Source organism: Botryllus schlosseri, chromosome 2, assembly GCF_051294905.1.
Source record: "Botryllus schlosseri isolate E-star chromosome 2, Bs_hap1, whole genome shotgun sequence".
NCBI lineage: Eukaryota > Metazoa > Chordata > Ascidiacea > Stolidobranchia > Styelidae > Botryllus > Botryllus schlosseri.
The window spans coordinates 13,823,725-13,837,705 of NC_137237.1; the positions used below are offsets into that span (position 1 = coordinate 13,823,725).

Below are 13,981 nucleotides of genomic sequence, written 5' to 3' on the forward strand. Positions count from 1 at the left end.
ATATGATACGGAGTCACCTTAGCAGCTTAGCTTAAGAGACCGCGCTGGTGATCACTTTCATCGTGTTTCGAAACATCACCGGGTGGCGACAAGACAAAAAGGCGTTGCGACATTGCGAGGATTAGTCATAAATCATAGCCATCCCGACACGACAATAGTTTTTTGAAAAATATGCACCAAGACTATATAGACAAAAAATCGCGTGAATAGATACCAAATAATGTGTCAATAATTCCTAATTCCCTGCAGCGACTCCAGGCAGGCTAATGACTTAATAACGCCAGGTAGGCCTAAAGCAGGAGCGGGCAATTTCTCCTGTCGGCAGGCCGGATATGGGATACGCGATGGCAAGGTTCACTAAGCAGTCAAACATGACCGATTCTATGTTAGAGCGGGTACTTCGGGAGTGGATAAAAACGTCCGCTATTATTAGGGCTACCATACGTCCTCTTTTAAGAGGATATGTCCTCTTTTTTGAAAGTGTCCTCGGAGGACGGCCTTTTGTCCTCTTTTTTGAAAATTTAGGTTACATTTAGAGCAAAATGCGAGTAATATGCCGTAAATTAGCACAGAACTGGTGCTCCGGCGGGTATTTTCGGAGTGAAAAACGGTGATTTGAGCTCTGAGCGGAAAGATGACCTTTTTTTTAGTCAACCGACCACAAAAGTGGGAAAAATTCACTGATTTTTGAGAATTCTTCTCCGGTTTTGCAAGTCTCAAATTTCTGAAAAAGTGTCCTCTTTTTAGATTTCCAAAATATGGTAAGCCTAGCTATTATAGGCTAACTTTTGTAACTTGTGAAATCTGTCTTCTCCGAATTTCACAATATTGTAATCCGACATTTGACACACCAATAAATAAGTTTGTATTTGACCCTGGATCAATTACCACATCTTTGAAACGGGCACTCTCCTCAGAATGTGACAACGCTGAACGACACAGCCCTCATGGATATGGAGCTATTAAAGCACACGGTGATTTCATTGAATCAAAAAATACTGTATGCAGCTGAAATACGGGAATACCATTCGTAGGTAGCAAGAAGGCACATAGCATCATCTGCTAATAAAGAAACACTAATAATAACAATCACTAGCATAGCTCAAAAAAAGCAAACGGTAGGCGGGTGTACTTATATCTACGCTTTTTAAAGCAGGAATAATAAAACATTAAAACGCATTGCATATTTCGTGAATGAAATTTCATTTTTCCCTCTGATCTCGCACTACGTCTCGACAGTGTTGTCAAGTTGATTCGTGACTTCGCCTTCGTCGATCCGTATGCGATTCCTTGGTTCTTTTGCAAAAAACATCATCAACGGTATCGACACGCCGGTGAACGACAGCATCAGGTAGTTAGAAATTGACGGATCTGCAAAGAAAACAGCAGGAGAACGCACGCCAAGCCATACGTGAATGGTTTGCAAGGTTTAAAGCAGGGTTGGTGGGACCATGATGATTGACAGGTTTGCGATCGCAAACTGACCCTGTCAAATTCTACCATTTTAGCACCCGCAGTTGCTTTACTCACTGCCGAGTAGCGAGATACGGATGAGCGCACAGTGCATTTGGTCCTATTTTGCAGTCTGATTCTACCACGAATTATCTCGTCATTGGTTACGATGTACGCACGCCCAGAAATATTTCCAAAATTCGAACCTTAAGGGCCTGACACATCTTCCACCTCCGTTTCCGCGGGCCACACGCCTAACCACAAAATCACTACAAATACAAGACTTCTTCATTCAATTCATAGGTAGGTCGTGGCGTCTTGCTAAACTTGAGCTTCTTACGCGGGGACGTTTTCAGCCTACTGACTTACTTCAAGAGTTTTTGAAACCATACCATTTAGTGTTTACATTCTATCGAGTCAATTTGCCTTGGGCGAGAAGATTCATCTTGCTAATCAAACAGTGGTCTGATCGGCGGATGACAACTCGTCCGCAATGCCTCGTCACACGTTTACTTCAGTGAGAAAGGGAGAGAGAGAGAGAGAGAGTCTATCGGATTTTCTGAACGTGGAACGTTTCTAATGTGCTTGATTTGCTATAATAAAATTCTAGTCGAACATCTGCTTTTCCTGAAAATGCTACCTTAGGTAGGGTTACCATATTTTTGTGGATCAAATTCCGGAGCTAGCGGATTTCAAAATGAGGTGCGATACATAGTCTGTCAATATGACGTCGCACTAGCAAAGCTTTGCCTATCGACCAGAGGTAGTCACGATCAGAAGCAGGAGTATGTGGTTGTGTGTTGTAACCAGGACCGAAAAAAAACATTTTTCAGCCCCTCCCGCTCAAATAAAATCTGATCTTGGGCACACACAGGGTATTCAATGCAACGACTACTTCCCTTCGGAATCAATTGCGCACAACTACTGGGCCTACGCACGCGCGTCCTCGATAAACAACTACAATATGACCCGGACTTGATGCAAGAACACGCATCGCTCTACCAAATATGCCGTCATGATGATATATATTGAACTCCGATTTCATATGAACCAAACTTGAATTCAACCTGATTCGGAATTTCATTCAATTTCCAAGTTGTTGCGAATGCAGTAATTCTAATTCTAATCCAATTTCGAAAAGCTGAAAATATTCTAGTTGTTCGATCCAACCACAGCGCATCAGTGCTCGGTGATTCATGCAATGATTTGATCTAAGTTTTTACGCCTGCTACCTGGGCTAAGGACTGGTGGGTAGGTTTTCGGAAACGACCAGAAGGGAGACGAACCCAACATTTTTTAGGAAACTGTCATAGTATGGCAATGGACCAGCGTGTAGAACCATATTTAGTGTTCACTGATGTTCATAAATGAATGTGCATGTTAAGAAATTATTGGTCGGCCGTAAAAATGAACGCTGATCAAGAACAATAAGTGCAAGAACACTGATCATACCTGAAAATTGCAGAACGAATAGCAATATGAAACTGAAGAGATTAAAAAGCCACACGATAATACTGGCGGAGGTAGCTTCGCTGGTAGGATACGCGGCATCCGCACCCATTTCCATCCCAAGCGGAACAGCGGCATTGATTGTTATACCGATGATGATGCACACAGTCCATATACCCGCTAAAAAGGTACTAACCGTCAAATATCAAGTGATGCGGGAAGAAGACATTTGAGATTACCTTTGGACTTTTCAAACCCTGGGACCCGTATCCATCCGAGGCTCATATTTATGAAGTAAAGATACGAAAAGAAACCGACCACAAAGAGAACGAGCAGCAGCAATTTGATATGTCCTTTGAATTTGTCCGCAAGCCTGCAAAAAAAGCGACGGGACTTGGACTCGTGTTAACTTCCTTGTGGAGGTCGAGACGAGATTTCACATGAGATCAGGATTTGTGTATTGTGACCTACTGACATATATGGATCCAACTGCAGAATGCTGCCGTTGGTTATATTAGATAGCTGAGGTGATTATGGAAATAGTGATACCTGAAGAAGATATTGATCGAGTTTTAGTTGCTCACTTCAAGTCAACTTCCCGGTGGTCACATACGACTACGTGACAACATATGACGTTCTTAAAGTATGGGCTGCGAAGGGTATAATTTTGGTTCGCAACGGCACAAGAGAGATCTTTTAATATGTATGTAATATTTGTTGCATTTGATGCAACAGAAAAATTTTTCGTGCTCCGCGCCATATCCTCTGGGTAGTTGGGGAATTCCCGGGGTCACTGTGTTGGATGCTATACCCAGTAAGTAAGACACGTAGAAAAGTCAACAACATTATGATTTGATCATGAAAATATGCCAACCTTTGTACACACAAATTGGTTTGTAGTCATAAGATTTGTCCGGCATTGGTTTCTCTAGAAAACACTGTCGGAGACCGATGGGACGCTGTAGTGTAGGGCTGTGAAACTAGCAGGTGCGGGAATATGATGTACAGGTATTTCGAACCCATACAGTTCCACGCCCGGACACATGAAAGAAAGAAGTTTTGGCCAGCATATTATGTATAAAGTGCGGTGTCAAAGAGCTGCGGCGATAAAACCCCGGCCAAAATTGACAATCGCCGGTTGACCAAAATCTTCGATATTGATATGTCCACAGTCCAGTCGTCCACATTTTTGGTGCTGGGCATAATTAGTCAAATGATGTGTTATAGACACCATGCGAGAGGACAAATGCGTTGTGACATCGTAAAACTTGTCGCGTTATAATATAGCACCTAGCCGACATTTGACGTGACACGATTACAGGTAGAATATTTTAGAATTTACCACAGATTGATCTGATATCAGACTATTTGAGCCGTGTATCCTAATCCGGGTTTCTGGTATAATCCTGATAAATAGGCTGTTGTTCATGTCATAGCCAAACTCAAACTCAAAATGAACTGGAAATGTGACATAATAGCTGATCTTCCACCGCATGGCAGCTTTTGAAAATGATAGTAACGTTTGATGAGATTTCAGGTTTTTGCAGTAGTTTCAGAGTAAACATCAAGTTCTCAAATCTGAAAGAGATGTGTGGCAGTTGAATATATTGTCGAATAGCTAAAAATACAATATGCCATCGCCGGCCGCACAAAATGTTCTCGCGGGCCACGTGTCTGAGACCCCTGCTCTATAAGGTGCACCAAAATTGGTGTGCAGCCTTTATTTAGATGACCTAACAATGTTATCAAGAAGCCATTACAATTTTTTAAAAAGCCATTTTTAAACACCCCTAACGTACAGTATTGTTCCACAATTGCACATTCACATAAGAAAACTACAGAGATTGTAGATTCTCTATAGGAAAGCTGTAGTATTGTTGGCAAGAACGACACTCTCGTCTTCGAAGTGGAAGCAACATCCGCAAAGAACAATCTTATTGCAACAGGGGAAGTGGAGTATTTTTTCCCGCATTGTTCAGTATATGTAATTTTTGGGGTAGCTAAAAATGTTACCACGATAAACGGGGTCACAAGACAAAAATTTGGAGAGCCCTGGTGATCAGAGATGTTGATGTCGAAAGTACCGAATACGGTTTACCAATCTTACATCCCCCTGAGCCTGCTGGTATCACCAGACGTGGTCGGTAACTTTTACTTTGTCCGGTTCTTAATTATGTTTATGAGCTTCCTAATCATGTGGTTATGGTTTTAGACTACTGCCACTTTACAGTTTTTAGAAAAAACACTTAGTTTTGGGGTTTTGGGTATGTTTGCATCACCTAAATAGGTGAAATTGTCACACGGTCCCACCGGCTGGACAAAGTAGCCCCTGTATCACAATAATTGAATATATTTTCGAAGATTTTATTTTTAGTGCTATAAATCATTCTGTGTTAGTCGAATAGATGCACCAATTGCAAAAGCAGTCATGTCCCGATGAACTACTAAAAGTATGTGACGAGGCAGTTACTGCCTTATCTGTACATCTCTAAATTTGTAACATTGTCACCAGGGCTGTGGAGTCGGAATTTGGCAATTTTTCGCTTAATGGAGTCGGAGTCTCTTTTTACCACACCCTGGAGTCGTGAAAACTATAGTGGCTGGAGTCGGAAATTGTGAAAATGACCCTGACTCCAAGTTGTTTATTATGAAAACAATTGCTTTCAAAGCTATCTTTAAATTACTAATAATAACCAGAATAAGATTTTTATACACTATCAATTCTGTATCATTAACGATATTGACATAATTGGATATTATTTGCAAATTGCAATTCAGTTGCATGAAGGAAGAAAATCGCAATTTTCGCGATGCAGTCACAAATTGATGCAATATTTGGAATTATACCATGATACTGTGACAGATTAAATACATCCTCTGGTTTTGTACAGTTGTTTAATTGGTGTAAATATAATCGAACGCTGCTTACCACTTGACAAAATCAAAAATATTTGTACTGTAGCTCAGCTGTTTGGGTCGAACAAATGATTAAGACTGTAAATCCTAGTCGTTGAATACTTGACCAAGTGCATGTAGGTAGATAGACGTATGCTATTTGACTACTTCTTAAATTTCGTTTGGGACGAGAGTGAGAGTGTGTGTGCTTGTAATCAGTACAGTGTCTAATGTGAAAATTGGTAAGTTAGTTGCTGACTCATACACAAGAGCTACACTTCCATAGTTTTATCTACATTTTAATGATTCAGGATTGGATCTATGTCATCGTTGAATGATTCATACATAATAGGGTATTAGAGAGTCCATGTCATAAAAACTTATAAAATATGAATAAGGAAGATTATTTAGATAGGCATTCTTCCATGTTAATTGCATAATGAATAATTCTGTGGCACAGTGAAACAATTTTGCATGCTATCATTAATGATATGTTTGCATATGTTAAATGGTTATATGATAGTCATTCAACCGTCACTGTGGCATATAATTTTCAAGTAAATTGGTAATACTGTTGAAGTCGGAGTTCTCTTAAGAAAATAGTCGGAGCCGGAGTCAGTATGTTTAAAGACTTAAGAGTCGGAGTTGGAGTCGGTATAATGAAAATGTCTGGAGTCGGTGGTAAAATCTACCGACTCCACAGTCCTGATTGTCACTCACCAGCCCATAACAAGACCGACAGCGCACCCACACAGAGACATGAAAAATCCGATATTCGCCCCCTCGTCCTGCGATACATAATTGAATAAAGAGGCATGAGATGGGAGATCAATTAGGCATCGTTCAAGTCTATTAATTTTCTAATTCGAGAACCTATATATATTACAGACTTACCTTATTCAAATCTTCAACCCTACAACCACGAATTCCCCTTACCTGAGATACTCCTAACGGTTCCAGTATCACGTTAAATGCCCCGATCCATCCGGATGCACCGCCGACAACTAACGAGAAAGTAAAAGCGACGATGAGAAACGTTTGTTGATGCCGAAGCCCCTTGATACCAGCCTGCTCCACAGAAAACGAATAAGGAGAATAATGAGAATATATTTTTATTGTACTCACCAGAAAGTCCATTCTCTTAGTACCTGCCGAGAGGCTAGGTGGTTTGGGCGGATGACTCGGAAAATAGGCTAGCAATGACACAAAGATGAGTGTGCTAACGCCAAATTCAAAGTACATCAGGTTGGATATCCCATGCCTGCAATGATGGAAGGTTTCAAGTATGGAGCCCATTCAGCATCGTAATGAGAGCTATCTTAAGCAATGCGGAAAGGAACATTCATCACCATTTAAAATGCTACTATACAGTGGCTGCAACGTAATGTGTACACTACGCAAATATCGACTTTGCACAAGTCGTCCACGGTAAAAATAGGTCTAGTCACACATGCATTATGTACATTGTAAAACGATTAGCGATTTTCATGCAACAAATATTAACTGATACTTAGGATACCGGTCAATTTGAGTTACACAACGAAGGCATATTCGCTTGTCTACCCGATCGGTTACCTTTACAATAGCAGGAAATCGTACTTACCTTATGGATTCTCTTTCATGAAGATCATGACAGAACACAGAGTCGTTAGAGGAGTAATTGGCTGACGGCTGTTTCACGAACGCAGGTCCGATAATGTAACCAAATCCCGTTCCTGTGAAAGCATATTACTATATATATGGCAGAGACTAAATGTCATGCTAGTCAAGATAAATTGAATGCCATTCATCAATTCTAAATTTTTTGACAAGCCTTAGGAGGAATGTTCCCTCTAAGCTGCGCACGTGCGCAAATGCGCAGTGCTGAAACGGTCTCTGCGCACAGAAAATCTACGCTGCGCACAAAAAATCAGAAATGATGATTTTTTATATAGTTGTTGCGCACTGTTGTCCAATGGACCACGCAGGCGCGCAGATTCGTGAAAATTAAGATGGAACATTGCCAGGGCCAAATAGTGTTATCACTAAAGTCTGAAACCGAGGTACAAGTGCGCCCCGCAAAGGTAACTATTGCGCTCCGTGAAGAAATGAGAGTTCACAATCACGTGCGCCTCACGGAAGATATTTTTTTAGTATGGCCTCGTACACGTGAGCGATACTGATATCATTTCAATAGCGCATTATTTTCTGGGAATGGCGAAATAACATGGTTTAACAAAGTTATAAATAACAATGGGCTAGCTCGGAGTTAATCTGTTAGAAACTAACGAATGATAGTCTTCTCCGCGTGGCATGAACATTGCCTAAGATTTACTCAGAACCGTAATTTTCGCACCCCAAACCCCCCAATTGGAGGGGCCGAGCTCGCAGGGGGTCCAAAATTATTTCGAGAATTAACATAAATCATGGTGTATTTTTTGAAATATTTCAGGAATTTTTTTCGCACTACGCGCGTTTTATTACTATAAGATATCTGATTATTGGGTACCCTTTCCAAACAAAAATTAGGCCTGCTCTATAGAAATGGGCAGTTGGGCGTAGGCCATTACCGCACCATGACGCGCCAAGACATATGAAGTTAAAGGCTATGCATATGCGAATCCAAGAAGTGCGCCAGAATGATCAGCAGCGAGAAAACCTTGGGCGAAAAAGACTGCCCCGGTGCTGACCGAAAACTTCGATATATACAAATATATGTGTAATTGTCCATGTCCATGGGCGCCTAAATGGCTGGCGCCAAATGTTCCTGTCCTGGCGATCCGAGTCTCACAACAAGACAAATGCCATATCGAGGGAACATTATTTTCCAGTTAAGAAATACCAATTTGAAATTGTGTACGTCTTTTACTTTAGTACGTTTTGGCGATTTCAATATCTTTTGATATAGCAGATAGGGGGTCACGAAATAGCATCATGTAACGAAGTCATTATATCAACGGGTACGCCCGAAGATGTTTTATTATTATTTAGAGGGCATATCTATTCAAACACACCTCACTGGATCAGCTCTACCGGTAAATCTGATTATGTGAGCAGGGAGAGGATAAAAATTGATAGCAATATATTATGCAATTCCCGATCATATTGGCCGATGCAATTATGAATTATAGAATTTTTTTCGCGCTTGGCGCGTTTAGGGACGCTACTACTTAATGGGCACCCTATGTACATGATAAGTACCAGTAGAAGCCTAGAGTCGTAGGGGGGTCTGGGGGGCGAAGCCCCCCAGTAGTTAGTTTTATCACCCTATTGGAGGGTGGTTGCGCACTGTTGTCCGAGGGCCTGCGCAGTTAGTTGGCGTGTTTGCGCAGACTCTTGAAAAATTAGAGGGAACATTGCTTAGGAGTGATGAACACATCACTATGTCCTCATCAGTACTGTGCTGGTCATGTTACAACACTTCTCATCAAACATCACCTACAACAAATATGACTATCCACGTAAATAGAAGATTATCGCAAAGATTTCGAACTATGCTTTCTACAGATCAGGCCCAAAGACCTGTGGATGGGAAAAGTGTGCATCGCGATTCGCGAAAGAGTACGCCATTTAGGTTAATTCTGAAACGGGGCAAAATCGAGTGCTTGGGTGATTCGTTTGAGTACTAAGCGTCCAGTCGCGTCTTCAAGTACCACCTGTTATGACAGCATACATGTCATAATGGCTTTCATTCATATTTTTGTGGCCAGATGAAAAATGTTGCCAGTTATACGTTATCCAAAATCGTTTCCTATTTCTGGATCATGACCATTCCATAATGCTTTGTGTCGATTTTTTGAGGCTAGATCACTACTTGACGGAAATGTAGTTTCATGAACATTCCTAGTATGTCACATGTGACATGTTTTTCGATGCTGAGATCACCTAACGAAGATTTCGAGACGTCAGCGGTGGCAATGGGTATTAAAATTATAAATTTTCTTGGTGTGAAGACGTACCTTTTCGCAACTCGAAAAAAAATAGACTCAAATGATTGCAAATGATACTCGACTTCGATTTGAGCACTTGAATCATTGTGCACAGCCCTATTCAGTTCTACGCCAATAATCCTACAGAGCTTGTCATTTAGCAAACTTGAAAGATGACAACCCTAGCGTGAAAACAATGCTGACACCAGTTACCGCTTAAAGTACTATTGCTTGAAGGCACATCAATCGATTGCGCAACACGAAATTGATGTTGCGACTGAATTTCCTGCACTCGATTCTATTCCACCCAGCAACTATATTTGCACCCTGTTAATATTGCCAAGACACCATTCATTTTGCAAGGGCGTTGCAGAGCTGGACAATGTCCAATGTCTGTCACATTATGTTTCCTTGCCATGATAGAAGGGTATTGCAGTTACGGTCAATTCGGCATACATCATTCATAACTGTACTGACCAAAGTAATTCAACAATGACGTGATGCTCGTAGCCGTGACTCTTTCTTCGGGTGGAAACCAGGAATTGGAGAGCATTGGAGGAGCGGCCATAACACAACATCCAGCGATGCCATTCAGAAGTTGTCCGGCATGAATGAAACTGAAATAGGATAGGTAAGGGCATATCATAATAAGCAGTCGGCATAGGCCCACTATAAAAGGAAATAATTCTCGGCGATTAACATATGAAATCACCCAATGGAACTGTACTTTTTCTGCTGCAAACAAGATACAAAACCAGCTTACTACTTCAAAACATTTGGAGCAAGAGGAAGACATCGCAATCCGGTCCCCAAAGCTACGGCAAACGAGCTGATCACTGAAGGAAGTCGTAACCCCTTTCTGTCCATCTCCCACATGACAATTGGCATAAAAATTAGAAACATGATTGGGCCCCAATTCGCCAGCAGCTCTATGTCACCTAGAAAAGACAGCATAAGAGGTTTTTTCATTGAAGAAAAATTGTTTTGAAAACAAAATTCTAAAATTTGGTTAGCAATAATTCTCAGTAAAATAAGCTAGTGTAGGTAGATAATATTTGCATGAATACATCTAAATATATATGTCTGTAATTTGTTCCAGTTATATTTTACAATTGAAATCCGATTGTAAAAACTGGTATGTTTAGATTGAATCCGAGTCATGCTCAATATATAATGGTCTGATATGTAGCCTAACAATAAAAATTAGTTTAGGCAAGCAGTTTAGGTCCATTTAAATTCAACGGCTACCAACAACTTCCACCAACTCACAATAGCAAAAATTTGATGGATGATTACGCTCAAGAGTATCAATAATAATAGTCAGAATTTACTTACTTGAAGTAAGACCCAAGGCACAGGCTGCAGACTCATTAATCGGACTCCAAGTATTCCATATAGCACCTTGCATGAGTCCAAACAATGAAAATATTACACAAATGTACCATCGGGAAATATATTTTGCAGTCTCAATATGAGTTGTTGGTACCTCTTGGTCATCCTGCAAAATTATAGAACAAGGCGTCTCAAACTGTGCGTTGCGAAACATTTTTCGGCATGTCCTCTTCGTGAGGAGTACCCCTGTGATATATGTTGATGTAGTAAATAGTTCGTAAGACTTGTTTCACCATTATTGGTTTCCTATGCCAGTGTTCGGGATAACTTGGCTAATACTATGTACACTAGTATAGGCCTACCATCAATATTGTTGAAGTAGGTATGTCATCACAAAAATGGCTTTCTTCAAACATTACATCACAGTCCATTTGGTACTCGTATATGCAACCAGGCTTGGGTGAACTTTGTCCTAAGAATGATTTTATCTGGCCAACAACGAGATTTTTATCTTGTGGAATTCAGCTTATCTTATGAGCGCGCCAGATGCAACTAACTGAGTGAAGATGCAGGCAGCATGTTGATTCAACATACGGCCGGCACAGAATTGTTTTGCGAATTCAAATAGGATACCATTCATTTCCTTCCTGTTGACGGCAAAGGCGAGACATCAATTAAATTTGATAGGGTAAGTGTATATGACGAGCAGCTTCATGAAATGCAGCCTGTTACGTTATATTACGCTAGTTCAGTGTTCATCACTTCCTTCAAGACAATCTTGAGTTACTTGTGGCTTATTGACTTGTAGAGTGGGCTGCCTTGAGATTCTCGCATGCTTGTGGTTGTGACTCGCAATCAACTCATAATGTCATCCCATAGGCACAGACAAAATGAAGTATCATTACGTGGCTTGCCTTGTTAGACCTTAAGAATATACCAGACTAAACTAATGTAGCGAAAAGCACAATGTTTTAAAATAGGACATCATGGGTCGCACATTCTTCCTTTGCATTTATGGGCCTGGGCCACAGCTTCACATCCTTGGAATTAGTTATAATATTTTCGACTATATGCACACGTTTTTGGAGGATGAGAGTGAGAGTTAAAAACAGACAATCCAACAAATACTGACCTCTTCATTTACCGGAAAACCTAAAGACTTGTACGAGTTTTCTTCATTGTCACCAAGAAGCAGACGCTTTTCTTCTACTCTTATATCAGTCATTGTCTGAATCTGCAATGCAGCATTCAACCCAAAAGGTTTTCACGTTCCAAAGAATTGTCAGCTGATTACCAATATTTTGCAAATATATGTCAGATGATCATGATCATCATCCAGATCCAAGCTTTCTAGTTATATAGTTAACAACACACTGACCGACAAAACAGGTTTGAATAGAAATTGATACATTACCATAACAATCAAGCATACTGCATAACATAATAAACAGCTATTATGATCGACGACGGCACTAATGATATTACTATTAGCATGACCATTAACGCCGACGGCACCACCAATGCCCAGTGTTGCCAACTCTGACTGGACAAAAGCAGTGTTGCCAACTCCGGATGGAAGAAAATCGCTAAAACTGGTGTCAAAAATCGCTAGATGGCGCTAAATATTGAGAAAAAAGCGCTAAAAAATAGCGCTAAATCTGCAAAAGGTGCTAAATATGTTAAATTGAACCATTATATCGATATATTCTTCTCAGCTGTATTTTACTCGTCTGGGGCCAAAGTTACTCATCATATTTCTAGTTCATAATACGTAATAGTCGATCATATCTAAGCGGGACAAAACGGCAGTGCATTTCGATAAAACAGATCGTTTTTCGCCACGATCGCTATATCCGTGAACAGTGACCAGGTTCGCAGACATAACCGCTTACTATATCAGCGTGCCTTACTCGATGCGTCCGTGAATACGTGATGCAATGTACCGTGGTTGTGCGCTTGACTTCTTCTCTAAACTTTGTTGGAGTTGGCCTACTTGAACACGACATGCGACTTGACATACGTGTACAGTGTACACGACACGCGACTTGACCCGACACAACACGACATTGAAACGGGTTTGTTTGCCACTATAAGTAGAGACCTTAGTAAAATAATCCGAAGACCAGCCCGGTGTATGAAATGTAATTAATCTGGTCTTAAACGAATGCCCAGACATTGGAGCGACCTCAAAACAGCCTCCGAAGTCTGGAAATCGGCATTGATAAGAACAATCGCTGGACAAAATTGGTCATTGTTATGTTCATTGTGTTGCGGCGGTGCCATTGGAGCAATAATGCCGGTTTTCAGACTTTGAGGGCTGTTTCGGGGTGCATGGTTCCATTGTCCGGACGAGATTTTATTTTCTATTTTCGAAATCACTGCGACACTATCTTTCGATCATGGCCATTGGCAAATTATATTAAATTTCAGCGTTCAGGTCGCCAGATGTAGCATTCCAACTATGCTACTTTAGATTACTCAGCAAGAAGACACACTGTTTGTCCATGCGTAACCGCCCGGAGTGGCGTATCTCCTACTATCTATCGGCAGGTAGTAATCTATATTTGTATATCATCGGAGTCCGCACTATGGTGACCGGTATAGCCAATGCAGTCGTCAGCCAGAACTGATCTTTGATGGTTATTTTCGGTAAAAAAGCGCTAAATAATCGCTAAATACTTTTCAAAAATCGCTAGGTTTAGCGCTAGGCGCTAGATCCATATTTTTTGGCGCTAAACCGGATGTAAAATCGCTAGATCTAGCGCGAAAATCGCTGGACAAAAGTCGCTAAAACTGGTGTCGAAAATCGCTAGATGTCGCTAAATCTTGAAACAAAATCGCTAGAAAAAGTCGCTAAATCTTATTTTAAACCTGTAGTTGTTGAATTTAACCAGACGATCCATATATTCCATACACTTTTGTTAGCTATATGTTAATCGTCTGTT

At 40.8% G+C, this 13,981-nt stretch overlaps 1 protein-coding gene across 2 annotated transcripts; it reads right to left on the bottom strand.

Annotated features, from left to right (window-relative positions):
• Positions 1–978: 978 nt before the first annotated feature.
• On the bottom strand, positions 979–12,553 carry LOC145433689 (solute carrier family 49 member 4 homolog). 2 transcript variants are annotated; one of them, XM_080310858.1, is made up of 12 exons: positions 12,331–12,553; positions 12,169–12,270; positions 11,040–11,202; positions 10,468–10,642; positions 10,182–10,321; positions 7,400–7,511; positions 6,922–7,057; positions 6,733–6,864; positions 6,517–6,584; positions 3,141–3,274; positions 2,905–3,081; positions 979–1,371 (listed from the first exon to the last, which is right to left on the bottom strand). In XM_080310858.1, exons 2-12 carry the CDS (start codon positions 12,259–12,261, stop codon positions 1,226–1,228), a joined length of 1,476 nt encoding a protein of 491 aa, XP_080166984.1. In that variant the 5' UTR covers positions 12,262–12,270; positions 12,331–12,553; the 3' UTR covers positions 979–1,225. The 2 variants fall into 2 exon arrangements, with proteins under 2 accessions (XP_080166984.1, XP_080166983.1); XM_080310857.1 differs by having other exon boundaries at positions 12,169–12,553.
• Between the last annotated feature and the right edge of the window lie 1,428 nt (positions 12,554–13,981).